The sequence below is a fragment of the Fusarium oxysporum genome, chromosome 5 (assembly GCF_000149955.1).
Source record: "Fusarium oxysporum f. sp. lycopersici 4287 chromosome 5, whole genome shotgun sequence".
Lineage (NCBI taxonomy): Eukaryota > Fungi > Ascomycota > Sordariomycetes > Hypocreales > Nectriaceae > Fusarium > Fusarium oxysporum.
This window is the reverse complement of record NC_030990.1, coordinates 2,761,119-2,783,911: the sequence shown is the minus strand read 5'-3', so window position 1 is coordinate 2,783,911 and position 22,793 is coordinate 2,761,119. Positions and strand designations below refer to the sequence as shown.

Sequence of the window (22,793 nt, the reverse complement as noted above, 5' to 3'; positions counted from 1 at the left end):
TCACATTCTCGAGGTTCTCGACCAGCACCTTATTCCCTCTGCCAAGTCTGGCGAGTCCAAGGTTTTCTACCACAAGATGTAGGCGCAAACTCGTAGCATCCAGTCACATACTTTTATTGACCAGTCTTGCAGGAAGGGTGACTACCACCGTTACCTTGCCGAGTTCGCCATCGGTGACCGTCGCAAGGACTCTGCCGACAAGTCCCTCGAGGCCTACAAGGCTGCTACTGAGGTTGCCCAGACTGAGCTCCCTCCCACCCACCCTATCCGCCTGGGTCTTGCCCTTAACTTTTCAGTTTTCTACTACGAAATCCTCAACGCCCCTGACCAGGCTTGCCACTTGGCCAAGCAGGCATTTGACGACGCTATTGCTGGTACGACCCGTGGACTGCTTCCAATTGGCCAACGTTATACTGACATGGAATCCACAGAGCTCGATACCCTGAGCGAGGAGAGCTACAAGGACTCTACACTGATTATGCAACTGCTCCGTGACAACCTTGTGAGTTTCCGGATTGCTCTTTTTCACCTATTCGACGACAGCTAACACAGTGACAGACTCTCTGGACCTCCTCTGAGGCCGAGACCTCCGCTGCTGGTCAGGCTGAGGCTCCCAAGGAGGACGCACCTGCGGCTGCCACCGAGGAGCCAGCTGCCCCGGCTGAGGAGCCTAAGGCCGAGTAAGGAGTCGACTAGTGATTTGTCTATGCAGGTGTCAGGTGGACTGGTGTCTACGGAGTGTGGACGGAAGACCTCGTTTTTGATCAAGAGCTTCGGCATCGTTTCAGTACAGACAATGGCCATGGAAGGGCTGACTTTTTCACCAACGGGCTGGCAAGGAGAGTCTACAACAGAGCACTTTTACGTTCTGCTTTTAGACTGTTAATGCGTTGGCCGTCTGGACAATAAAAATACTAAAATTACTTTCAATACACGAAATATATGACTAGTGATGACGCAGCTGAAGAAACTGAATTGGGTTTTTGGCATACAAGCAACAACACCAGGTTGCGGTGCCAGGTATCTTGCTTGATTGCTGGCCGGGTTCTTGGATCGTTGATCCCGGCACAGTTCATGCCCTTGCCAAGATATATGCGGACAAGAGTACTCTGTCATGGGTTGGGTTCAACCATAATCTGATGATGAGGAGGCCGTAAAGTCAAGTCTTATCTTTCGAAGTTTTATTTGAAGGATGTGATTCCTGTTCATCCTCAATAACGGCAAAGTGAACTCGAAGCCACAAACTACAGTCGAGACAGCCAACCACAAGCTCCCCCTCATCACTCACTTCTTCCAAGTCTGCTTCGCAAAACTCATAGCTATGCTCATTCCCACAGCGACAAGGGCGGTACCAGCATTCCTGATCCTCATCAAATGCCAGATCATCTAGGTCAACACTTTCCACGCCGATCTGAAAAGAGCCATCTCTCTTCTCGCTCGGGCGAGACACTCGCAGCGCGGCGTCGTAAGCTGCCCGACAAGAAGGGTCGGAAAGGATGGTGAGAGCAGTTGTGATTTGGTCGACTGTGAAGCAAACAGAGGATGGATCTGAATTTGTGACTTTGTCTGGGTGGTTACGGAGGAGGGCCCGGTGATAGGCGCGCTTTATGAGGGGTGTTGAATCATGCTGTGTGTCGAGTAGCGTGGGTGTGAGGTTGAGGACTTGGTAATGCGTTGCCACTTCTGGTGAGGCCATGCTATGGGGTCGAGTTATACAGATGCGCGTTTGTCAAGTGAATTCTGGACAACTAAAAGCTTGAAGGCTTCAATGCCTGATATCACGTGATACGCATTCAACAGATGATGGATGGAGCTGTTGTGAAATCGCAGATATCTATCTACCTTGGGTTACGTGGAGAAATGAGAGCCATATTAATGTTAGTTGGTGTAGAAGATAGGAGATTCATGTCCCAGAACCTCCAGACGCAATGGTAGTTGGGTGGCCTGTAATTTACGAAAGGGAAGCTGGATCTTGAGTGCACAATCGTTCTTTGACAAGACGGTCGCTGATATTGTTGTACATAAAAATACATGGTGAATGTACAGGGCGCGCCAAAGCAGTCATTCCATCTCTCTTCTTCTTGTTTATTTGGGGAACTTGGTCCAACCGTATTTGCCCACCTGTTAGTGTAGTTAGCAACACATGCTCCCTTGGACGATCAAGGCAGTCAATCTTTGATCTTACCCTCTTCCAGCGCTTGATAAGACTGGGCATATCCAACATGGCTTTCCTTCTTGTCTCCATCCTGCAGTATGGTTAGTCATTGTTGTTCTAGGCTCATCACAGGACATAGCCAGCCAGTCTGTGATCGCCGTGATGGGACCGTCCACGTACTTTGCAATCATATGTCGTTCGTGGATATGACCCTTGACCTTCTGTCCCACACCAGTACCCTTGACTCTCAGACCATGCTCAACACGGTGAGCCAGCTTGTACTCAGTGCCCTTACGTGTTTCTGGCAGCAGATCCTCGACGCCGTTCTCACGGGCCATCTTGACCAGCTCAGCCTGGCGACGCTGCGAGTAGACAGGGTCCTGCCATTTACCTGTCACTGGGTGCTTGTAGAAGCGGAAAGGGTTCGGTCTCTCCTCCTGGTATCGGGTCTTTGGGGTGTTTTCGGGGAGGATGGCGGCGGGAGGATAGCGGGCGAAGAAGCGCTGCAGTGGTGCGGGCAGCGACTTTGCAAGCCCGATGAACTGTGATGTTGATGCCATGGTGATTTGCTATGATTTGCCGTGCTGAAGGGCAATCAATTGCATGCCCCGGAACCGAAAGAATGATCACGAATTTGAAGCTTTCCAATCTTCAAGGCTACCTTACGCTCCCCAAGTTTTCAGATAGACCCCCGGCTCGCCCATGCAGGTGGACCCCCATTGTTGTTTATCAGCCAATGATTCGTCATAGCACCACCTAGAGCTAGACCCATACTGCCTCAGCCTTGTCAACTCTGTCATTCAACAGCAAATCATCAGTCATCACTTCTATTTGTGGTGGGCGACTGCCTAATAGAAATCTCGTAATAACATATCGCTCTATTGTTTCTTTTCTTCCATCACACAAAAATGCCTCTCGATATCGAAGAAATCTTGCGGCAAAAGAAGGCTGCGGATGCCGCCGCCGCAAAGCCTAGGTTCATCCCCAAGGCCGAACGAGAGCGACTAGCAGCTGAAAAGGCAAAGAAGGAGGAAGACGAGCAGAAGCGCAAGGCTTCCGAAGACGCGCAGAAACGGCGAGAGGAAGAGCAAAAATGGGCCGCCAGATCGAACGGCTCTTCAAGGCACAACGATTCTACGAATGGATCATCGCGCGTACCGACGGGCCCCAAGGCTATGAATCAGGAGAATGGCCGTGATCGAGACGGATATCGAGACCAAGGGCGAGGGAGGGGCAGGGGGAGAGAAGGTCGGAAGGGAGATAAACAGGCTACGGATAAGCAGTCTGCAGAGGATATCGAGGCCACTCTCCTCCGATCACGATACCTGGGGCCCCAAGTTAACCAACAGTCCAACTTTTCGGCGAAGAAGAAACGAATGCGAACAACAGAGAAAAAGTTCAATTTCGAGTGGGACGCTGATGAAGACACGTCACGCGACAACGATCCCTTATATACTCGACAGGCCGTCAACCACAATGGATCATTCGCCGGTGTTGGTGGAGAATTCGACGATGAAGCCGAGGAGCGCGCTCGCAAACGAGCTCGAATGATAGAGCAGAGAGATCCAGAGAATGGAAAAGAGAGAGCAAAGGGCATCATGGAAGACTTCTTCCGAGCACGCGACAAAGCGAGACAACGAGCTGATCGAACAGGACTGGGCAAGCGATGGTCTGAAAAGTCTTTAGAAGATATGCGCGAGCGGGATTGGCGTATTTTCAAAGAAGATTTTGGAATCGCTACAAAGGGTGGCATGATTCCGAACCCCATGCGCAGCTGGCAAGAATCGAATCTCCCTAAGCGCTTACTCAACATTGTCGAGGATGTGGGTTACAAGGAGCCGACGCCCATTCAACGAGCTGCAATCCCTATCGCGCTGCAAGCCCGCGATCTCATCGGTGTAGCTGTCACTGGTTCCGGAAAGACAGCCGCCTTCCTACTACCGCTGTTAGTCTATATCTCTGATCTACCGCCCCTTGACGAGCTCAATAAGAACGACGGCCCCTACGCTCTCATCATGGCCCCGACTCGAGAACTGGTGCAGCAGATCGAGTCTGAAGCCAGGAAGTTTGCTGGTCCTCTCGGCTTTCGCGTTGTGAGCATTGTCGGTGGCCACTCTATCGAGGAACAAATATACAACATGCGCGATGGTGCTGAGATTATCGTTGCTACACCGGGTCGTCTTATTGACTGTCTCGATCGACGAGTGCTCGTCCTAGCACAATGTTGCTATGTCATTATGGATGAAGCAGATCGTATGATCGACATGGGTTTTGAAGAACCTGTTAACAGGATTCTCGAAGCACTACCTGTTAACAACGAGAAGCCGGATACGGAAGATGCCGAAGATGCAACAAAAATGAAGCGTTATTTAGGTGGAAACGATCGTTACAGACAGACTATGATGTATACAGCAACTATGCCGCCTCAGGTGGAAAAGATTGCGAAGAAGTACCTCCGCCGTCCAGCTATCGTCACCATTGGTAACGCAGGCGAAGCCGTTGACACTGTCGAGCAGCGTGTCGAGTTCATTCCCGGTGAGGACCGTCGCAAGAAGCGTCTGCAGGAGATACTTGCCTCGAATGATTTTGCGCCACCCATCATTGTCTTTGTCAACATCAAGCGCAACTGTGATGCTGTCGCCCGCGATATCAAGCAGATGGGCTGGACGGTTGCCACACTCCATGGTTCCAAGACTCAGGAACAGCGGGAAGCTTCTCTCCAGTCAGTGCGCAATGGCACGACACAAGTTCTCGTTGCGACTGATCTTGCTGGCCGTGGTATCGATGTTCCCGATGTCTCCCTCGTCGTCAATTTCAATATGGCCCCTAAAATCGATAGCTACACACATCGTATCGGTCGAACAGGTCGTGCTGGCAAGAGTGGTGTTGCCATTACGTTTCTGGGTCCTGAGGACGCTGATACCATGTACGATCTCAAGCAAATCCTCAGCAAGAGCTCCATCTCCAAGGTGCCAGACGAGCTGAAGAGACATGAGGCCGCACAGTCAAAACCAGTACGTGGTGACGGCGGAGGATCAAGGAAAGATAAGGAAGAAGGGCTTGGGAAAGGAGGCTGGTAGAAACTGATACTGGACAATAATTTAGGCGACATAAAATCATTGAAATGGAAAAATTCATTAGTCTCATCAACTAGAAGAAAGAACCCGCAGAGTGAACCCATTTATAAATATCACTTCCACATCTCCCATGAATTCTTTTCTACATCTGAAGCACACTCATTGCAAAGCACACACTCTTTCACATGTCTTCCTTTTATCTTATCTTATCTTATCTACTCCAGCTTTAGCTGCTCAAACTGCTTGATGGTCTCCTCGAAGCTGTTGAGCTCTTGCTTGGCATCTGCCAATCTCTTCTCGTCTGTCTCGCGGACGGCGTCTGAGACCTTCTCAAGGTAGCCAGGATCATTGAGAATCTTCTCCTGTTTTTGGATGCTGCTCTTGGCCTTGTCGAGCTTCTTCTGCGCCTTGGCGATCTCAGCATCGAGGTCAACGCGGCCCTTTACGTGAAGGAAAACGGAGGCCTCGGTTGAGACAGGATAGGCGACGCACCCGGCGGGTCTAGTAGCATCGGGGGTGAGGATCTCGACTCCCTTGATACCCTTACCGCTCAAGGTCTTAATAGAAGACGACTGATCCTTAACGGTAGTGAGAGCAGTATCGTTGTAAGCCTGGATGATAACTATGAATGAGTCAGTAAAAATCGTTTACAGGATCACAGGGTTATAGCACTTACCCTCAGCCTCATCCTTGAGGGCGTACTCAGCCATCAGTGAGCGAGCAGCCTTGGAGCAGCCTAGAACAAGCTCGTAAGCGCGCTCAGACTCGGGGTCATCAAGCTGCTCGTGGTAGACGGGGTACTTCGCGACCATGATAGACTTGGTCTGATCCTCAGGTCGCCGGGGCATTCGTTGCCACATCTCCTCAGTAATGAAGGGCATGAAAGGGTGGATCATGGTGAGAGCGGCCTCGAGAGCAGTATAGAGAGTCTGGATAGCAGACTCACGCTCCTTTGGAGTACCGTCACGGATGATGGCCTTTGAGTTCTCGATGTAGACATCGCAAAGCTCGTTGTACCAGTAGCGGTAGACGATCAATGTTGACTTGGAAAACTCGCGATCCTCAAGAGCACGGTTGATCTCTTTGGCCGCGGTGTTCATCTTGTGAAGAATCCACCGCTCGGCAAGAGTTTCGCCACGGACAACCCCTGACGTCGAGGGAGTGAAGTCCTTGGGGAGACTTCCCAGAACATACTTGGTAGCCTGGAAGATCTTGTTACAGAACTTGCGGTATCCGTGGATAATCTTGACATCCAGGTTGATATCACCACCACCGGTTGTGGCGTTGACCATGGTGAATCGCAGGGCATCAGCACCACACTGGGGGATACCTTCAGGGAAGGCAGTCTTCTGATACTTGGTGGCCTTTGTGACCTCGCTGGGGTGTAGGTTACCTTGCAGAAGCTTGTCGTGGAGAGACTGCAACTGGATACCTGAGATGACATCCAGGGGATCAACGACGTTACCCAAACTCTTACTCATCTTGCGACCTTCTGAATCTCGAACAAGACTGTGGCAATAGACCTCCTTGAATGGGATATCGCCCGTCATCTTGAGACCGAGCATGATCATTCTGGCAATCCAGAAGAAGAGAATATCCCAACCTGTCTCGAGGACCTCTGTGGGGTAGAGAGTTTGGAGGTCGTGGGTGTTGTTGGGCCAGCCGAGGGTGCTGAAGGGCCAGAGTCCAGAAGAGAACCATGTGTCGAGAACATCCTCATCTTGCTCAAGTGTATATGTCTTGCCAGGGAGTGCAGCCTTAGCTTTCTCCTCAGCCTCCTCTCGTGTTCGGCCGGCAAACCAGAGCTTCTCCTCAGGGATATCTCCAGCGCCGCCCTCGATCTTAGCGTAGTAGACGGGACATCGGTGACCCCACCAGAGCTGCCGGCTGATGCACCAGTCGTTGATGTCCTCAAGCCACCGGAAGTAGCTCTTCTCAGCAGTCTCTGGTCGGATCTTAATGCGTCCGTCTCGAACAGCAGCCAAGGCAGGCTCAGCGAGTTCCTTCATGCGGACCCACCATTGGGGTTTCAGAAGAGGCTCAATGATATCCTTGGACTTTTCGCACAGAGGGACCTTCATGGCGTTGTCCTTCTTGTCAACATATAGACCCTTGGCCTTGAGATCATCCTGGATAGCGTAACGGACATCGAATCGCTTCTGGCCCTTGTAAGCGCCGGTGTTCTCGTTCATAAGACCATCGTCGGTCAAGATGTTGATAAACTCAAGGCCGTGCTTCTGGCCGAGAGTGAAATCGTTAGGATCGTGAGCTGGAGTAAGCTTGACGGCACCGGTACCGAATTCCATGTCGACATACTCGTCGGCGATGATGGGTAGCTTGCGGCCCTCGATAAAGGGGTGGATGGCAGTCTTTCCGATAAGGTGCTTATACCTCTCGTCCTTGGGATGGACAGCAATACCGGTATCACCAAGCATAGTCTCAATACGGGTGGTGGCGACCTCGACAAGCTCATCGGAACCTTCAATGGGGTACTTGAAGTGGACAATGACGCCGAATTCGACCTTCTTGTCGTATCCAGGGACTTCGAGCAGGGTACGGCCAGTCAACTCCTTGTTGACGACTTCAAGGTTGGAAAGTGCAGTGTTAAGCTTCGTGCACCAGTTAACAAGTCGGTTTGCTCGGTAAATAGTTCCCTCCTCGTGAAGCTTGACCCAGGTCTCTGTAACGGCGGCAGACAAGTTCTTGTCCATGGTGAAAGCTGGTTTCCGTTAGCAATTTCTCTCCTCCAACAAGCTTGGGGCTGACGTACCCTCTCTGCTCCAGTCAAAAGATCCTCCAAGACTGGTCAGGGCCTTGTTGATGCGTTTGTGGTATTCGTCCTTCCACTTCCAGACAGTGTTAACGAATTCCTCACGGCCAAGGTCATGTCTTGTCTTGCCCTCCTTTCTCCAAAGCATGTTCTCAACAACGCTCTGCGTAGAGATGCCAGCATGATCGCATCCGGGCAACCACAGGGTAGTCTTGCCTTGCATACGGTTCCATCTAATCATGAGATCCTGAAGCGAGTCACCGAGAGCGTGACCCATGTGCAGAGCACCAGTAACATTGGGAGGAGGGTGAACAATGACGAACTTGCCCTCATCCTTGACACTGCCATCGGGCTTGAACTCGGGCTTGAAGAAACCCTCCTTCTCCCACCAGCTATACCATGCAGACTCGACCGCAATGGGGTTGTAAGCCTTGAAATGGGGGTCTTCAAATGATCGAATTCGCTTCTTCTCGCCCTCGGGGGTGTCTTCGACGTATTCGGGGAGAGGCTCCTCCTCGACCTTCTTTTCCTTAGGCTTCTTTTCTTTGGCAGCTTTGGGGGCGGTGGCAGCAGCCTTTTGCTTCTTTGCTTCGAACTTGGCCTGTTTCTCGGCCTTCTTTCGTTCTTTTTCCACTGTGAAATCATGTCAGGGGATGCATCGAAAAGTGTCAATGGACTGCGTATTACATACACTCCTTCTCGGTCTTCACCTTGGGCGCACCGGCGGCGGCTGCTGCGCCGGCATCCTGACCTGTAGCGTGTGCACCGGTGGCAGACTCGACAATCTCCTTTTTCTCCGCGGCGGGAACGGCTGGAGGGGTGCTGGTAGCGTCCTGAATGCCCTCGCTGGCGGCGACTATGATTTTATGATTAGTATCAGCATTGTTGATCCAGAAGGCTGTATCAAACTTGGGTTTCCTCGGCCACTGTTGGTCGCCATATTTACTCGCGTGGTTGTTAAGGGTCGGCTTGCTCTTGGAGAAACAGATCGCACCCTCAGTGCTCGAACCGCGAGTCTAAACGTCGTGCCGGAGATGACTGAATGAAGCCCGTATATTGAGGGCTTCAAGCAATGACCTGCACCTCGAATTGATATAGGTAGATGTTGTGTGACTCTTACCAGCTACAGCACTGTAATTTCGAAGATTGAGTCACCCGGTTCTGATGGTGGGGGATAACTTTTAGTTCATGGAGGGGTACAGAAAGTGTGGCGTAGTAGCATTAACATTGATATAATTCATAGTTACTGTGTCAAATCACATCAACTTATTAGAAATAATGCCAACCCGGTTCATGTGACTCATTAATTGATTGATAAGTGTTGATCATCACTTAAAATGCTCATTGTTATTCTGATGACTCCCTTCTTACACCAACGATATCGGACCACCATGTTTCAGTTGGGCCAGTACTGTAGACTGTGGCGCAGTAGTTCACCAGCCACAAAGGCTCAACCCAGCGATGTGAAGTGCCTGAGCTGGATGTCGTCTTAGACTAGGTGCCTCCCTATGCAATAAGTTGAGACGAAATTACTCCAAAGGCCAAGATTAGAACATCTACTCCAACATTGAATATTTGGTGTGACCAGTCTTCGAATTCCGTCCCAATGGCCCTGCGGCTGGCATTGAGAGCTCCTGAGAGCCGTCTCTGCAATCGCATTTCGACCACAACTAGGAGGGTATACTCAACAAGTAAACAATCAGATTACTTTACTGTTGAGCTGAGTCCGAAGATCAAAGTAAGTTCTGTAACAAGTAGAATTGTCGAATTTGCTAACCCTCCACAGGATCCCTCAAAACTAGTAAAAGCCGTCAGATCTCAGATCAACATCACCAATCCTAGCCGCCACGATGCAGCAGTTGTACTCGCAACTCCACAATATGCGCAATGGCTAGGCAAGGATGAATTTATGTCTGAGTTTGTAGATATGCTGTCAGGTTCTGATGGGTCCGGCGAGTTCCATACTCTGGGCGCTGTTGTTGACCACATCGCCCCGCCAGTGCCGAACAACAAACCCATTCAGGGGCTATCTATCCTCCGTGGTAATCTCGACACTATCCTACCAGGACTATGGACAAAGGCGCCCCCAAAGGAATGGTCGGATGGTGGGAAGGTGTCAGCTCTAACCATGGATCTTGGCAACCCGCATATCACTATCCCTCTCACCAACACCACTTTTCAGAACCACAGGACCTCGACACTTATCATTAGCCGTTACGACTTGTCAACCGGCTCCCCAAAACTTATTGAGCAAACTGATACAAAGCATTTGCAGAAAGTAAACATTCCTTTTCGGAAAAGGCTCCCGTCAATCAATGACCTTGGTATCTGGGCTCCCCTCGTGCCTCTGACTCAACCCCGTGTGGTGACTGAGAGCTTTGGTAATATCGTACGGCGAGTCGACATCGAAGATGAATCAGTTCCAGCATCAAATGAGCTCGAGCCAGCAGTGAACGAGCTCCATGCCAGCAAATCGGACTTAGTTCAGTCTCCTATGGGCATTTGGGCAATGATCACACCTCCGACTTTTGTTCAGTCAGGGGGCAGCTCGCCCTATGTCAATCCGGATCCCGAGGCAACATTTGCTGATGGCCAAAGTATCACGGAGCTAACGGCTTTAACCTCCGATCAATTGGGTATCCTGTATAGGCAAGGGGGTCGATTATATCAAGTTTGTAAGCAAACTCTACAGTCCCTGTGCCTGATTTCATCCATTAACAGCTTGCAGTGAGTGGTGGCGGCGGTTGGGGGGCAAAGAAGGGTTTGCTGTCGCTTGACCCCGAGCAAACTCACTTTGTTGTATCTGAAGAAGAAGAGATGCAAAGGTTCATCCAAGCTATGGAAGGGGGCAATTTTGTCCCTGTGAGTTCCAAAATCCAGTTCTTTGCATCAACAGATTCTTCTGCTAGCGAGTCGGTCGGAAAGAAACAAACCGGTGTGGTGTTCGGAACATCCAGCAAGGTCGAGGATGAAACTGATGCGAATCCATCTCAACCTGAGGCACGATTGTTGGAGAATCATTTCGGCGCTCTCTCCAACGTAGGCATATTTGTAACCTCATCCGATGCTTCCATGTTTTCGAAACCTGGGTTCAACAACGACCTGGAAACTCAACGTGCCTAACTCTCGAATCTATGTTGTATAGGTCAGCACGGAGTTGATGGTCTTCAGTAGCGGTTGTTGTATGTATTATAAGAATGTATAAGTACCCCTCCCAGCGACTAGAGATGGCTGTATGTGTATGTGAATAATATTCTGCCTGCGTTTATTTATTCTGGCCTTTGCTTCTTGTGCAATCCTTCCGCTGCCGCTGCGGCGACATCATCCAGCGTTGTTCCCCTCTTCCTCTTGCCCGTCTTCTCGTTTCCAAGTACTTCATTCTCCGCGATATCCTTGTAGACACTCGCAGCACCCATGAACATCCTTTTATCCCAGCCCGCTTCCTCATTGAAAGTGAGAGCAATCTCCTCCATCTCTCGCACCCAGCGATACGCCTTAGGTGGCATGCCGGGAACGCTCTTTTCAGCGTTGGCAAGCATGGCTGGATAAAATGTACCAATCTCATCTTTAAGAGCGCCTAAGACGCCAAGATTATGTGCCGTCGTGAACGATTGAGTGGCAATGGCGGTGAATCCCTTTGAAAGGGAAGCGAAGCACATTTTTAGACCACTTGCAGCGCCGATATCAGGAGAGATTTGCTTCATGTTGAGAACAGATATCAGTTTCTTTCCAAAAGGGAGCGAGCTGAAACCATCCGAGCCTGATATAGGAATGCTAGGACGGTACCAGTCAGAAGAGTCGTTGCTGCTTGATGATTCTGTTGCGGCATCGGTAGACGTCTTCTTGGGAGGATGCCCAAGAATGCTTCCGTCAACGAATCGTATAGGCAGGTTTTCTCTCTTAACAGATGCCGCAATGGCCTTGACTGTCGAAGGTGCAACAGCATTGAGATCGACAAAGTAAAGCTCTTTCGTAGTCTCTAAGCCTGCTAACGCATCTGTAATACGAGTGGCTGTTGCCTCTGCGTCTTTAGGCGGCACAATGGAGAGTATAACGGAACTCTGCCTGACCAGATCAACATCAGACTCGAGGAGTTCAACTTCTGCATCCCGAGCTCGTTCGATGGTATCTTTGCTTGAGGAACCGTTAGTAGACTTCTCATTCTCCTTGCCTGGTTTATCAGTTACCTTCTGCCAGAGATATTGGTTGCAACGGTGAAACCGTTGGCAACTAGTAGTTTTGCAATACCGACCCCCATATCTCCAATGGACAATAGTCCAATTTTGGGTAGAGATTCGAAGGTAGCTGACATCTTATGATTGATAATCAATTCAAATTGGGCGCTATGCGTTGGCTTGAGGTAAATAGGTGATAGAGATAGGTTGACGCGGGGAACTAGGGTAAGTGAGCTGCTATAAGAACCTAAGAGTACCATTTACTGATCCTTATTGAATTAAGATATTGTAAATTTTCAATAACGTTCCAATGATGAAGGGGGAAAGCTACTTGCTTTATGCATAGGTAGTTATCAATGAAATCTATTGCTGCTCTTTAGCAGGAGCAGATATTAATCTAGTGGACAGGTTGATAAACAGCATCTCGCGTTTCGTCTCTCAGAGATATGCCTATCTCAGTTGAAGCACTTCTTCTCGACGGAGGAGAACCCGACGCTCAAGACTCAATAACCACGATGAATGCACACGCCATGGCCCAAAGGTATATGAGATACAATAAATATACTAGATCTTGACGTCTTAGCTACTCATCTATCATGCTCTAGGCGTCGAAGAAACTTCAAGTGATAGAACCCGAATCAAATGATTACCGATCCCGCCAAACGGGTGACAGACTAGGCGTATTGCCAACTTCACTTGATTACTACAGGGCATATTGTAGGTATGTAGGCGAGTTAACAAGATGCTACGAGATTTGCTGACACTGAATCGAGATTCAAGGATCGCATGGTTATTACGTGGATATGGAAAAGTGTCGAAGTTGGGAGAGCGAGGTGGGTGCGGGGCTTTCAATGAACGATACCAGTGCCTTTGTTATTTCATAAGGCATCGATCGATCAACTGAGGATGAATTGTAGTTGAAAGTGACAGTGATATCCCCGCCGTTATCTCCAACGGGCGCTATGGCTTAGTACGCAGTCCACTCTGGGCGTTCATACCATCCGTATATATATATAGTAGCTCAATAGATTAGCGAATGTGAGCAACCGAACGTGTATAGACTCAACAGTTTTCAAAATCATCAGCTACGTGGAAATGGAATGGTTTCGAATGATATGATCAAAATGAACCGAGGCCTATACAGCGATAAGTCGTTTCTTGTGGTCAAGGTCGACGTCACTCTTCAAGGATCCCATCCTGTTTCTGGTGTCGCGGGGAACCATTCATAGCCCGACTCGATTCGCCTCCGAAGACATAAAGCACATGATGACGAACCTTTGACAGGCAGTGGAGGCTATAGACTGTCACTGAAGATATGATACATAGAATCGAAACCCGTAATTCAAACTATTCATTATCGACCAAAACCCAACGAGTTTATTGATCGTATCCAAAACGTCGATAACATCAACTAATAGCCCATTATGTTCTCTCCTCCTCAACATCAACATGATACTGCATCAGCATCCTCGTCCAGAACTACCAGATCATCACGAGACAAACACAACAACAAGAAAACAGAGCCTATTCCAACTTCAACCCCTCGACAGCCAGACGAAATCGAAGAAGCGGATACGACAGTACCAGTAAAGACGTATCAACCAAAGCAGAAGCAGAAAAGAGTTGAACCGTCACCTGGCAAAGATACCGACGATGCCGAGAGTGTATATCTATCATCCGACGAAGACACATCAGATGAAGACTCCTCAGACTATGACTCAGACTCAGAAGGTAGCGTGGAAGAGCTGCCTCCTCGGCAACTATCGAGGAGAGCAACAGATCGAGGTGTAAAAACAACTCCTGGGTCGCCATTCACAATCACCCAGACACGAAGCGAAACTACTCGCTGGATATCAACACAGAACAATGGAGGTATGATGCGAGGGGCCAGAACTATCAACCAGCAGACAACATTGCATGGACAGAACGTCAATGGACCACAGCCAAGACCGAGCAATAGGAACAGTATCAGCTTCAACATGAGCGTCAACGTTGACATGTCCTTCAACGGCCTCGTCACAGGCCGGAACCTGGGCTTCACAGGGGTAGGCATTCTGCCATGAGTTTCTTTTACTTTTTGGAATTCAATCAAAAGGTTGCTAACAAGTGCAGGGATCACTATCATATGCATGGAGCCGGCGTAACACGCAAGGGGGTTGATGTCCTCTCTTTTCATGTGGACTATTTGACTATAGGCAACCAAATTATTAATGACAACTTCGAAGGTGGGATTTTAGGTGTAAGGCGCTAAACATTCTGGTGGTGTACATAGTTGTGAACATGACAGATATCAAACTCAAGTATCATGACAACAAAGCTACTCGATCATGTCAATATCGTCGGTCGCAGCTTGAGCTTGAGTCTGCGCCGGTGCCTGTGTTTGAGCAGGGGGTGCATCTTGCTGGTCAGCAGGTTCGGCGGCCTGCGCGTTGTCACCGCCGCCAAAGTAATCCGCCATCTCTGCATCCAGCTCCTCCTGTGTCTTCTTTCCACGAGGGTTGCCTCGTCCGCCGCGTCCGCCCTCCTGATCTCTGCCCCCATCTCTGCCATCGCGTCGAGCTCCAGGGCGACGACCACCCTGTCCTCGGCCCCGACCACCCTGTCTAGGCATTGGGCTGCGACGAGGACCCTGACCGGGAACATATCTATCGATTCCTCTGCGGGCAGCATCGTCGTCATCATACCGGCGATGGGGAGAATGGGATCTTCGTTCCCCCGGACTCGAGATTCGCTCTGCCAGTGGACGGCCGGGCATAACGGCGGTATCAAATGGGTTTCGCGAGGGTAGCAGAGTCAATCGAATGGGTTGACCTGGTTTCTGTTAGTCAGGTTGCACAACTCGGCAAGCTGGCTTTTCACTCACCATTGGCATTGGCACCATCAAACTGCTTGACCGCCTCCTGAGCGTCCTCCTTCAGCTCGTACGTCACGTAAGCAGTACCCTCGGATCGCCCAGCGCGGTCATACCGTAGCTGAAGGCGAACAACTGGGCCAATTCTTCGAAATAGCTCCTATATGCCTGTAAGCTGCTGTGTAGTAATTCCAGCCATGTGATCCACCTACATCCAGGTCTTCTTCAGTGAGATCATAGTGAATGTTGTCAACTCTGAGCTTGGCGCCCTTGGACTCCCTATTATGCACAAGGTTAGGGAGATCGCGATTGTTGATTGGTGAGACTCACTGGTCTGGGGATTCGCGGCGGCGGCGAGGAGCAGGAGCTCGGCGGTTGTCTGGACAAGTGTCAAAAGGGCGTCCTGGGCAGGAAGGGTTTTCAAGTATTACTGTTCTCTTCGAATCGGTCATGGACCCATTCGCTGTGTACAGTTAGCAAGCGAGAGGAGTAGGAAGGCAAGACTTTGACTGACCTATCAAGGTTTCGTGAATCGTCGCGAACGGACTGTAAGTGGGAGGGACGCTCTGGTCAGCAAGGGATTTTCAGAGTGGAAAGCCGTTCAATCGACAAAAGCTCCGAGCACCGAAAGGACGAGTTGCGAGGAGGGTTGTACAGGTCGAGTTGGCATCATTGGAGGGCGAGGGAAGTCAACCTGCACCGCCGACGTCAACAAAGACTCATGATGAAGGCCGAGTTGCCGTTTGAGGAGAAACCAACCTTTCTAACACCATCGCGAGGGTAGTCATTACGGGGTTCACGTCGGCGACCTTGGCCACGGTGGTTGCGAGGTCGATTGGCGCGCTGCGAAAGAAAAAGTCAGCCTGGGTTGATGCGAGACGGGGGCGCGTTCATATACTGCGGGAGACGGTATGAAAGTATAGGAGGGAGATGAGAAAGACGTACAGTATCAGCGATGATCTCATCGAGACCGCGATCCATCTTGTCAGCCATATTTGCGTGTATTTGCTGCGAAGCTTTGCAGAATCCGCGACGAGTTCGGCAAGTTGAGGTTGAAATTGAAGAGGAGAGCTGTGTTGCTTTGCAAAGTTGGGCCAAGGTTGTCTACGCACATGCGAAGGATGGATTGAATGTCATGGGTGGGTGCCACAAATCAAGGCTTCAAGCCACAACCTGGGCGTTGAATCGTGGTGGAGCCTCTATTATTAGTGCGACAATACGAGGAAGGACTTGATAATGATATTGTTGGGTTTCGGGCGATCGAACAGGACCAATTTACAATTGAAACAGTTTAGGAGACTCAAATACCACTGATATTAGTTGCTTGTCAAGCATCATACCGTCAGATTGATCAGAACAAGACCATTGCCGAGGGGCCTCGACCAAGCCTCTTTTTAAACTTCACTTCACTGGAGAGGTCTAATGGAGACGAGAAGGCCTTGGATGACAGCAATATCGAATATGTAGAACCTCGAATTCTCACTGATTTTCAAATGATTCCAAACGTATAAACGAATTACGGCCTCAGCCCTCAGACACAATGATACTTTCCAGAGTTCAGGCCTCTCCGAGAGCCGCCTCCAAATCAAAAGTATCTTGCATCTGCATGGATACCTAGGTGCTACTGGGATTCACCGATGGGACGGGTCTCAGCGCTAGACCTGTTCTGGGGACTCAGCCAACTGAACCCTTCAGTCGCTGTGTCTTCAGTTAATTATCCCTTTGGAGGCCAGAGAACCACTTCGTATTCCTGTCATATTACCCCTTCGCTCAGTCTCATCTGCTACGACCGTTTCTTCTTTTTCTCTTGTCTGTCTTTTGCCTCTTCAAAGGCTATAATTGAGAATTCAACCGTTTATACGAATCTATCTAAACCCCCTATCACTTATTCCTGAGGTGTCCCTTGCGGCGCATCTTGAAACAGCTTCAACATTTAATTTGATGCCCTCGACTTCCTTGCGATAGCTGGTGCTGTCGCACTCTCTGGCATACCCGAAGACTTCGCCGCCTCTCAGGCGCATTAATACAACTCTCATGGCCCGACCCATGGGGGCGGTTCGTCTCAAGAAGACGAATCCCTTGACCCTCGCGCTCGGAGCGATCCTGTGCATCTTCATCATCGTCTTCCTCGTCTCCCCGTCGGGCAAATCCGCCACCGCTCGCCGATTCGAGTCCATAACTGCAGAGCATCATCTCTCGCCGCCGACTTCACCGTACCGAAAGTCAAAATCCCGATCTGGCGTACCGCTCAAGCCACCACCCGTTGTGCACTACAACCTTAACAATGTCACCATTACGACCTCGCCCATCGCGAACCGAGAAAATGTCCTCATCCTGACCCCCATGTCTCGATTCTATCCTGGCTACTGGGACAATCTTTTGCGCTTGACTTATCCTCATGAACTTATCACCTTGGGGTTCATCCTACCCAAGACCAAGGAGGGCAACCAAGCCACCACCGAACTCCAAGACCACATCCACAAGACGCAGAAGCATGGCCGTGAGGGCGACAAATTCAAGAGCATCATCATTCTTCGTCAAGATTTTGATCCTGCTATTGTTTCGCAGGATGAAGCCGAGCGCCACAAGCTTAAAAACCAGAAGGCCCGTCGCGAGGTTATGTCGAAGGCCCGGAATTCGTTACTGTTCACAACTCTGGGACCCGATACCTCCTGGGTCCTGTGGCTAGATGCCGACATCATTGAGACTCCTACAACCCTGATCCAGGATCTCGCCTCCTTTGATAAGCCGCTCATTGTCCCAAACTGCTTCCAGCGATATTACGACGAGGAACATAAGCAAATGGCCGAGCGGCCATACGATTTTAACAGCTGGCAAGACAGCGAAACAGCGCTGGCACTCGCTGCCAAGATGGGACCGGATGAAATTCTTCTCGAGGGCTACGCTGAAATGCCAACATATCGAATGCTTATGGCATACCTGGCTGTTGAGGGCGGCGACCGTAATCTGGTTATCCCACTTGACGGAGTTGGGGGTACTGCCCTTCTAGTCAAGGCAGATGTGCATCGCGATGGTGCCATGTTCCCTCCCTTCCCCTTCTACCATCTTATTGAGACTGAGGGATTCGCCAAAATGGCTAAGCGATTAGGCTGGCAACCATATGGCCTGCCCAATTACAAGGTCAGTCATTTCTCTGTTGCAACCAACATCTGGCACTAATGACTTTCTAGGTCTATCACTATAACGAATAACGTTGCCACGCCTTCACGAGGGCAACATGATCCAGCTCCTTTTGCGGCCCCTGTCTTCTAGTTCTTATGCCAAGAAGATAAGCATGCTGCCCTGGGATTAGGACATTAAATAGTTGCTTAATAGCTAGTGGGCAAATCACGATTCAATTTGGGCGGGTACAGGTCATGGCGTTTAGTAGTGCATCCTCTGAACATTTATTCAAAAACAGAGAGGAATGGAAGCCTCGTTGCCAAAAAACAGCGCGATAGCTTCAGGGAAGCTATCACGGCTTGTTAAAGATATGCATATTGTATTGGTTTACAAATTTCTGTAAGAACATTCAGGCATTCAATGCGAAAGTGGAGGAAGAATCATGGAATAGATGGGCATCTGCGAGTGCGTGTGTTATGCTGTTCACATACAAGTTTTGAGGTCATTCTCGAATAGGTTGTCATCTCGTGAATTTTGTTTCTCAAATCGAGTTCGTATTTGCAATATTATTACTGAGAATCATGCGATACTGCTCAACCAACAAACTTATGAACATCTGTAAGCCCAATCTGACATCCAACTGACTACCTAGGTATATTAATAAACCTTTTATAGGAACCATAACTCCATATTGTACCCCCCCGAATTCAAGCATATACCTCATCTTCAACCGGTGCAAACTCCATAGCTAGCATTTCAAGGCCCCTCATACCGCCCATCAGAATCCCGACACCAAAACTCGACAAGCTTCCTGGTACCAAGCACATCGCCGGAGCGCAACAAGGCCGCAACGTCCACGTTAAGTGGGCTATCGGTCTCAGGGCATCCCAGCAACATGCGCACGGCTCGAACACACTCCAAGACACTATACGCAGGTGTCCATGCGTCCTTGAGCAGGTCGAGGCAGATCTCGCCAGTTTGAAGGGCAATATTCGGGTGAACAACGGGCGTGACGAACGTCATCTTTGGTGGTGCGAGGGGGTAAGTCGATGGGATGGAAATATTGATAAGCCAGCGTCCCTCTGCAAGATGTTAGTAGGTGAAGATGGCAAAATCAAGAGTTGGGCTGACCATCGTAGCCGTGGCCTATATCTCGTCCATTGATGACGGCTTCCCACTCCATCAAGTCGCCCTCATTGACTGGTCCAAGACGTTCGATGCCCTTCTCTTCCTTTTGCTCTGTGCTCCATGTATCCAACTCCTTTATCAGTCGTCGACTTGCGCTTCGCGACGCAGCGACTGAGTTTGATGACGATGGTGGCATTGCTTTGGTTGAATGCGATATCAGGGCCAGGCGGAGTAATGATACGGCGAGGAATTTATCAAGGTTATGAGTTCAAAGAGTTTGGGCGGGATCCTTGAAGTTGGAGTTGGAGTTGGAGTTGGGGATGGGACGAGGTTCCAGCTGGTCTGGGGTCGTGACTTATTTTGTCACGTTTGAGCTGTTGAGCTCCCCTCGGCATGCCCAGTTGGCGACTCATTACAGGGGGTAAGGTCGGCCAGAGCCGAGGGATGCTCGATACTCAAAATACCTACTAGGTTAGGTATGTAGGTACTTGTCTGACCTAGGAAAGTACTGTCCAAACTAAGGTACCTGGGAGGCTAGCCCACGTATGGACTACTAGGCCCCTGGCTCGGTACTATAACTGCCAGCTCAACGGGCCAGTGGCTGTGGCAGCGTGGCTCAAGCTTCATGTCTAGCGACCCCTTTCATGTGGAAAGGCTTCTTACACGATGTCATGAACTTGGCCATATTCAACAACAAAGACTAAGAGATGGATACATTCTGGCAAGACGAATCGATAGTCTACAAATAATGAATAGAGATGTGAATTTTCTGAACAGGGTGGTATTTTTCTCCTATAGTCTAGCATCATAACTCTCTACTTTTTCCTTCGCCCACCATTCGTCGCAGGCTTTCGCTTGGACGTGGATGATGAGGCAGAAGTACGAGGTGGATTCCTCCTGACTGGCTCGGGCTTAGAAGGCTCAGGAGATGATTCTTCAACGACAATCTGAGCTCCACTGCCAACATCATCGCTAGATGTCGTCTCTACTGATGCTTCTCTTTCCTCATCAGACTCATCCTCGCTCTCGCTCTCTTCCTCGCTTGACCCGTTGATTTGACGGGATCCCCGTGATGAACGCTGAGCCCCTGAGAATTGTCTCCATGATCCAGCTGGACTCGAGGCCTGGGCACCTGGAACCTGGAACTGGAAGGGATCGAGGGGAGCTTGACTCGAGTTCCTACCCCGACGAACAATCACCGAGCTATCAGAAGGCTGACGACTATTAGAAGGGGCCCTAACTCGACTTTGAGGTCTTTGTGACGAGGTCCCTGAGCGTGGTCGGCCGGCTGTCGCTGGTGGTGGGAAATAGCCCATGGAAGGGCGTGACGAACGGTCTTGATCCTCGGTAAGGTTGCTGTTAGAAGAAGATTGCCGGGCTCGCGACTGCGTGCGTGGTTGACTAGAGACCGGGGGTGCTTTCTTTTTGCGCGATGACGGCTCGAGCTGGGTAAGTGGCACAGCGACTCGCTGGTCCTTACGCTTCTTGCCGCTCTTCTTCTTCTTCGCCGCCTCGTCTCTCTTTCGTCGTCGCTCCAGAGCACCCATTTCTTCCTCGTTGAGATCAACATCTGTTTTTCCCTTGGCCTTTGCACGCTCGATTCTGTGCATTGCCGACTGGACCAGGGCTTCCTCCCGATCACGAACAGCCAGTTCGGCAAGATACTGTTCAAACTCCTCATCCTCACTGCTGTCACTGTCATCCTCCGAGTCCTCCGAATCCTGATAATCACCCCTTCGTACCAAGCCCCGTTCTCGGTTACCCAAATCTATTCCCGTAAAACGAAGAGAATCGCTAGCCAAGCGGGTACCTGAACTGGCACCAACACCTCGTGCATCCTCATCCGAATCCAATTCCTCCACACGAACGTCTCTTCCTTGACGTCCGCGAGACGCAGAGTCCCCGTCTGTTCTCCTCCGACTGCGCCTCGATGGTCTTCCCCATTGGGGCGCGAATTCGGGAGATTGCGGCCGACCACCTAGACCGCCTCCCCGGAAAAAGCCTCATCGATGGGCTTGTCCAAAAATGCAGCGTGACCGAGGATGGTCACGCCAGATGCGCCAATGAGCCAGAGCAGGGTAGTGAAAGGTGAAGCAATCAGACCCAGAGGAACGGCGACGCAAACGAGTGCAGTATAAAGCTGCGAACAAGAAGCACGGAAAGTGCCAATCTCGAGATCATGGCCATCAAGCTTGCCAATGAACCACATGCCGACAACTACAAGGATGATGTCAAAGAGCAGCAACCAGTTTGTGAGCAGGGCGTAAATGCTCAGCATAACAAAGATAACAGCATAGTTGCTGGAGTAATGGCTCAAGTTGTAGTTGACGCGCGACTGCATCTCAACAAAGTTGGCAGGCTTAGAGAGACGCTTGAAGTCGAGAAACTCGCCAACGGGTCGCAAGTTGGAGAAGCGGCCGCTGAGGGGACCAGATCGAAGACCCTGGAAGCGATCGCCGAAGTTGAGGCGGGACGTGATAACGTCGAGAGGGATCTGAATGCGAGACATGATGGCTGATTCGTGCGATGAACTCTCGTAGAAAGGGTTTGATGTTGTTGGTGTGGAAGGAGTATAGACTACCTAGTGAATCGAGTGGATGCTTTTATGGCCTCGGCGGGTAGGCAACAGAATTATCGATCCGGAAGAGTGACGGAAGTCAATTGCGTGTTCAATGTGAAAGAATGGATACTCTGGTGATGAGCTGAGTGAAGAAATTAGAAGTTAGCGCAAAGAAAGTGATAATGAATGTGGATTCAGGCAGCAGAGAAAAATTGAGGACAAGCTGGCAGGAAGAAATAACACATGTTAAGGGGATGGGATACGAGGCGCAGGCTAATCAAAGGAGAAGCCACAAGCTGACGAAAAGGATAACTTTGGTATCTGGGTAAAAAGGGGCAAACATACCGAGACGCAGTTTTATCAGCAACTTCGAAAAGGTTTTGAGTCCAAGAATGAACGGAATGTTGGAAGATTGATTGCACCGTGATGGTGGGAGAAGGGGGAGTTTAATTTGTTGTTCTGTACGGAGTAGTGCAATATCCAGTGATAAACTGGTACTGTCCAGATTACCGATAAGATTGGCTGTCCTTTTTTAGGGGACAACTTTTTTTCCTCCGAGACGTGATTTGCTAGAGGGACGCGTCTCCTGTCAGCTTTGGCTTCCTCGCTTCAGGGCTTCAGGCTTCAGGGGTGGTCAGTCTCTCCAGCCCGGCAGGGCCAAGACTGACTGATCTCCACAGCTGAAGGGATATCTCAAAAAGGTACGTACCTCGGAATGGAATCAGCCCCAGAGGTGAAGGTGGAGGTGAAGGATGAGGCGGTGATGGAAGGAATTCGACATGTACGAAATATTCGGTCAGGGAGATGAACCAGTAAAGGTTGCTGATCTCCAGCCAGTTTTACACTGGGCTGGCAGCCCGCAACAATGCCTCTCCCTTCCGATAGAGAGAGGCTCGATGAGTATATTTGAGTCCAATTCTTGTCGTCTTCTCCTCTCCAACCCAAACAGATGAG

The 22,793-nt window shown here is 50.1% G+C and overlaps 13 protein-coding genes across 19 annotated transcripts in view; 5 read left to right on the top strand and 8 right to left on the bottom strand.

The window, feature by feature from the left end:
• The window catches only part of FOXG_01979 (tyrosine 3-monooxygenase/tryptophan 5-monooxygenase activation protein), a gene marked incomplete at its 5' end in the record, with an annotated part of 3,114 nt that extends 1,043 nt beyond the window's left edge, over positions 1-2,071 (top strand). The window contains 4 exons of the mRNA XM_018379151.1: positions 26-78; positions 133-374; positions 432-502; positions 559-2,071. Of these exons, the coding sequence (XP_018235168.1) occupies positions 26-78; positions 133-374; positions 432-502; positions 559-684 (492 nt within the window). The 3' untranslated portion in view covers positions 685-2,071. The remainder of the gene's footprint in view (positions 1-25; positions 79-132; positions 375-431; positions 503-558) is intronic.
• FOXG_01978 (diphthamide biosynthesis protein 4) lies at positions 804-1,782 on the bottom strand. The gene has a single exon (XM_018379150.1). It carries the CDS (start codon positions 1,694-1,696, stop codon positions 1,160-1,162), a length of 537 nt encoding a protein of 178 aa, XP_018235169.1. The 5' UTR covers positions 1,697-1,782; the 3' UTR covers positions 804-1,159.
• On the bottom strand, positions 1,855-2,865 carry FOXG_01977 (uncharacterized protein). Of its 2 annotated transcripts, XM_018379149.1 has the most exons (3): positions 2,336-2,851; positions 2,186-2,246; positions 1,882-2,121 (listed from the first exon to the last, which is right to left on the bottom strand). In XM_018379149.1, the coding sequence occupies exons 1-3, from the start codon at positions 2,713-2,715 to the stop codon at positions 2,086-2,088; spliced, it is 477 nt and encodes a 158-aa protein (XP_018235167.1). In that variant the 5' UTR covers positions 2,716-2,851; the 3' UTR covers positions 1,882-2,085. The 2 variants fall into 2 exon arrangements, with proteins under 2 accessions (XP_018235166.1, XP_018235167.1); XM_018379148.1 differs by having other exon boundaries at positions 1,855-2,246; positions 2,336-2,865.
• A 71-nt stretch (positions 2,866-2,936) lies between these two features.
• On the top strand, positions 2,937-5,362 carry FOXG_01976 (pre-mRNA-splicing ATP-dependent RNA helicase PRP28). Its single transcript, XM_018379147.1, has 2 exons — positions 2,937-3,131; positions 3,181-5,362. The coding sequence occupies exon 2, from the start codon at positions 3,331-3,333 to the stop codon at positions 5,233-5,235; it is 1,905 nt and encodes a 634-aa protein (XP_018235165.1). The 5' UTR covers positions 2,937-3,131; positions 3,181-3,330; the 3' UTR covers positions 5,236-5,362.
• On the bottom strand, positions 2,944-9,298 carry FOXG_01975 (valyl-tRNA synthetase). 2 transcript variants are annotated; one of them, XM_018379145.1, is made up of 5 exons: positions 8,912-9,298; positions 8,694-8,858; positions 8,003-8,635; positions 5,909-7,951; positions 2,944-5,854 (listed from the first exon to the last, which is right to left on the bottom strand). In XM_018379145.1, the coding sequence occupies exons 1-5, from the start codon at positions 8,940-8,942 to the stop codon at positions 5,448-5,450; spliced, it is 3,279 nt and encodes a 1,092-aa protein (XP_018235163.1). In that variant the 5' UTR covers positions 8,943-9,298; the 3' UTR covers positions 2,944-5,447. The 2 variants fall into 2 exon arrangements, with proteins under 2 accessions (XP_018235163.1, XP_018235164.1); XM_018379146.1 differs by having other exon boundaries at positions 8,694-9,298.
• A 97-nt stretch (positions 9,299-9,395) lies between these two features.
• Positions 9,396-12,061, top strand: FOXG_18220 (uncharacterized protein). Its single transcript, XM_018398274.1, has 3 exons — positions 9,396-9,740; positions 9,789-10,677; positions 10,731-12,061. Exons 1-3 carry the CDS (start codon positions 9,609-9,611, stop codon positions 11,123-11,125), a joined length of 1,416 nt encoding a protein of 471 aa, XP_018235162.1. The 5' UTR covers positions 9,396-9,608; the 3' UTR covers positions 11,126-12,061.
• On the bottom strand, positions 10,741-12,429 carry FOXG_01974 (uncharacterized protein). The gene is made up of 2 exons (XM_018379144.1): positions 12,190-12,429; positions 10,741-12,136 (listed from the first exon to the last, which is right to left on the bottom strand). Exons 1-2 carry the CDS (start codon positions 12,312-12,314, stop codon positions 11,272-11,274), a joined length of 990 nt encoding a protein of 329 aa, XP_018235161.1. The 5' UTR covers positions 12,315-12,429; the 3' UTR covers positions 10,741-11,271.
• Positions 12,430-12,578: 149 nt separating this feature from the next.
• On the top strand, positions 12,579-16,386 carry FOXG_01973 (uncharacterized protein). Of its 2 annotated transcripts, none has more exons than XM_018379143.1 (2): positions 12,579-12,898; positions 12,951-16,386. In XM_018379143.1, the coding sequence occupies exon 2, from the start codon at positions 13,602-13,604 to the stop codon at positions 14,238-14,240; it is 639 nt and encodes a 212-aa protein (XP_018235158.1). In that variant the 5' UTR covers positions 12,579-12,898; positions 12,951-13,601; the 3' UTR covers positions 14,241-16,386. The 2 variants fall into 2 exon arrangements, with proteins under 2 accessions (XP_018235158.1, XP_018235157.1); XM_018379142.1 differs by lacking the exon at positions 12,579-12,898 and having other exon boundaries at positions 13,210-14,222; positions 14,290-16,386.
• Positions 13,115-16,225, bottom strand: FOXG_01972 (uncharacterized protein). 2 transcript variants are annotated; one of them, XM_018379141.1, is made up of 8 exons: positions 15,974-16,225; positions 15,788-15,871; positions 15,543-15,574; positions 15,460-15,491; positions 15,359-15,407; positions 15,241-15,307; positions 15,041-15,188; positions 13,115-14,988 (listed from the first exon to the last, which is right to left on the bottom strand). In XM_018379141.1, the coding sequence occupies exons 1-8, from the start codon at positions 16,019-16,021 to the stop codon at positions 14,495-14,497; spliced, it is 954 nt and encodes a 317-aa protein (XP_018235160.1). In that variant the 5' UTR covers positions 16,022-16,225; the 3' UTR covers positions 13,115-14,494. The 2 variants fall into 2 exon arrangements, with proteins under 2 accessions (XP_018235160.1, XP_018235159.1); XM_018379140.1 differs by having other exon boundaries at positions 15,359-15,491; positions 15,974-16,162.
• Positions 16,387-16,544: 158 nt separating the features above from the next.
• Positions 16,545-20,040, top strand: FOXG_01971 (mannan polymerase complexes MNN9 subunit). 3 transcript variants are annotated; one of them, XM_018379138.1, is made up of 4 exons: positions 16,705-18,169; positions 18,220-18,769; positions 18,827-19,242; positions 19,291-20,040. In XM_018379138.1, the coding sequence occupies exons 1-2, from the start codon at positions 17,063-17,065 to the stop codon at positions 18,238-18,240; spliced, it is 1,128 nt and encodes a 375-aa protein (XP_018235154.1). In that variant the 5' UTR covers positions 16,705-17,062; the 3' UTR covers positions 18,241-18,769; positions 18,827-19,242; positions 19,291-20,040. The 3 variants fall into 3 exon arrangements, with proteins under 3 accessions (XP_018235155.1, XP_018235154.1, XP_018235153.1); XM_018379137.1 differs by having other exon boundaries at positions 18,827-20,040; XM_018379139.1 differs by having other exon boundaries at positions 16,545-18,169; positions 18,220-19,695.
• On the bottom strand, positions 18,653-19,778 carry FOXG_01970 (peroxin-4). The gene is made up of 2 exons (XM_018379136.1): positions 19,283-19,778; positions 18,653-19,233 (listed from the first exon to the last, which is right to left on the bottom strand). The coding sequence occupies exons 1-2, from the start codon at positions 19,473-19,475 to the stop codon at positions 18,908-18,910; spliced, it is 519 nt and encodes a 172-aa protein (XP_018235156.1). The 5' UTR covers positions 19,476-19,778; the 3' UTR covers positions 18,653-18,907.
• A 54-nt stretch (positions 20,041-20,094) lies between the features above and the next one.
• Positions 20,095-20,889, bottom strand: FOXG_01969 (uncharacterized protein; the record flags this gene model as incomplete). Its single annotated transcript, XM_018379135.1, has 1 exon — positions 20,095-20,889. One exon carries the CDS (start codon positions 20,887-20,889, stop codon positions 20,095-20,097), a length of 795 nt encoding a protein of 264 aa, XP_018235152.1.
• A 368-nt stretch (positions 20,890-21,257) lies between these two features.
• FOXG_01968 (uncharacterized protein) lies at positions 21,258-21,788 on the bottom strand (the record flags this gene model as incomplete). Its single annotated transcript, XM_018379134.1, has 1 exon — positions 21,258-21,788. The coding sequence occupies one exon, from the start codon at positions 21,786-21,788 to the stop codon at positions 21,258-21,260; it is 531 nt and encodes a 176-aa protein (XP_018235151.1).
• Between the last annotated feature and the right edge of the window lie 1,005 nt (positions 21,789-22,793).

Excerpts from the sequence above, each read along its gene's own strand:
- FOXG_01973 (XM_018379142.1), top strand. The coding sequence starts at position 13,602 with ATGTTCTCTCCTCCTCAACATCAACATGATACTGCATCAGCATCCTCG. Across the intron at positions 14,223-14,289 it reads GGAACCTGGGCTTCACAGGG|GGATCACTATCATATGCATG; the intron begins GTAGGCATTCTG and ends TAACAAGTGCAG.
- FOXG_01974 (XM_018379144.1), bottom strand. The coding sequence starts at position 12,314 with ATGTCAGCTACCTTCGAATCTCTACCCAAAATTGGACTATTGTCCATT. Across the intron at positions 12,137-12,189 it reads ACCAATATCTCTGGCAGAAG|CAAAGATACCATCGAACGAG; the intron begins GTAACTGATAAA and ends CGGTTCCTCAAG.
- FOXG_01971 (XM_018379138.1), top strand. The coding sequence starts at position 17,063 with ATGGCCCGACCCATGGGGGCGGTTCGTCTCAAGAAGACGAATCCCTTG. Across the intron at positions 18,170-18,219 it reads ATGGCCTGCCCAATTACAAG|GTCTATCACTATAACGAATA; the intron begins GTCAGTCATTTC and ends ATGACTTTCTAG.
- FOXG_01970 (XM_018379136.1), bottom strand. The coding sequence starts at position 19,475 with ATGCCACCATCGTCATCAAACTCAGTCGCTGCGTCGCGAAGCGCAAGT. Across the intron at positions 19,234-19,282 it reads TATAGGCCACGGCTACGATG|AGGGACGCTGGCTTATCAAT; the intron begins GTCAGCCCAACT and ends AACATCTTGCAG.
- FOXG_01976 (XM_018379147.1), top strand. The coding sequence starts at position 3,331 with ATGAATCAGGAGAATGGCCGTGATCGAGACGGATATCGAGACCAAGGG.
- FOXG_01977 (XM_018379148.1), bottom strand. The coding sequence starts at position 2,715 with ATGGCATCAACATCACAGTTCATCGGGCTTGCAAAGTCGCTGCCCGCA. Across the intron at positions 2,247-2,335 it reads GAACGACATATGATTGCAAA|GATGGAGACAAGAAGGAAAG; the intron begins GTACGTGGACGG and ends ACCATACTGCAG.
- FOXG_01975 (XM_018379145.1), bottom strand. The coding sequence starts at position 8,942 with ATGGCGACCAACAGTGGCCGAGGAAACCCAA. Across the intron at positions 8,859-8,911 it reads CAGTGGCCGAGGAAACCCAA|TCGCCGCCAGCGAGGGCATT; the intron begins GTTTGATACAGC and ends ATAAAATCATAG. Across the intron at positions 8,636-8,693 it reads GGTGAAGACCGAGAAGGAGT|TGGAAAAAGAACGAAAGAAG; the intron begins GTATGTAATACG and ends ATGATTTCACAG.
- FOXG_01972 (XM_018379140.1), bottom strand. The coding sequence starts at position 15,993 with ATGAGATCATCGCTGATACT. Across the intron at positions 15,308-15,358 it reads CGCCGCGAATCCCCAGACCA|GGAGTCCAAGGGCGCCAAGC; the intron begins GTGAGTCTCACC and ends TGTGCATAATAG. Across the intron at positions 14,989-15,040 it reads TGATGGTGCCAATGCCAATG|GTCAACCCATTCGATTGACT; the intron begins GTGAGTGAAAAG and ends AACAGAAACCAG.
- FOXG_18220 (XM_018398274.1), top strand. The coding sequence starts at position 9,609 with ATGGCCCTGCGGCTGGCATTGAGAGCTCCTGAGAGCCGTCTCTGCAAT. Across the intron at positions 9,741-9,788 it reads AGCTGAGTCCGAAGATCAAA|GATCCCTCAAAACTAGTAAA; the intron begins GTAAGTTCTGTA and ends AACCCTCCACAG. Across the intron at positions 10,678-10,730 it reads GGGTCGATTATATCAAGTTT|TGAGTGGTGGCGGCGGTTGG; the intron begins GTAAGCAAACTC and ends AACAGCTTGCAG.
- FOXG_01978 (XM_018379150.1), bottom strand. The coding sequence starts at position 1,696 with ATGGCCTCACCAGAAGTGGCAACGCATTACCAAGTCCTCAACCTCACA.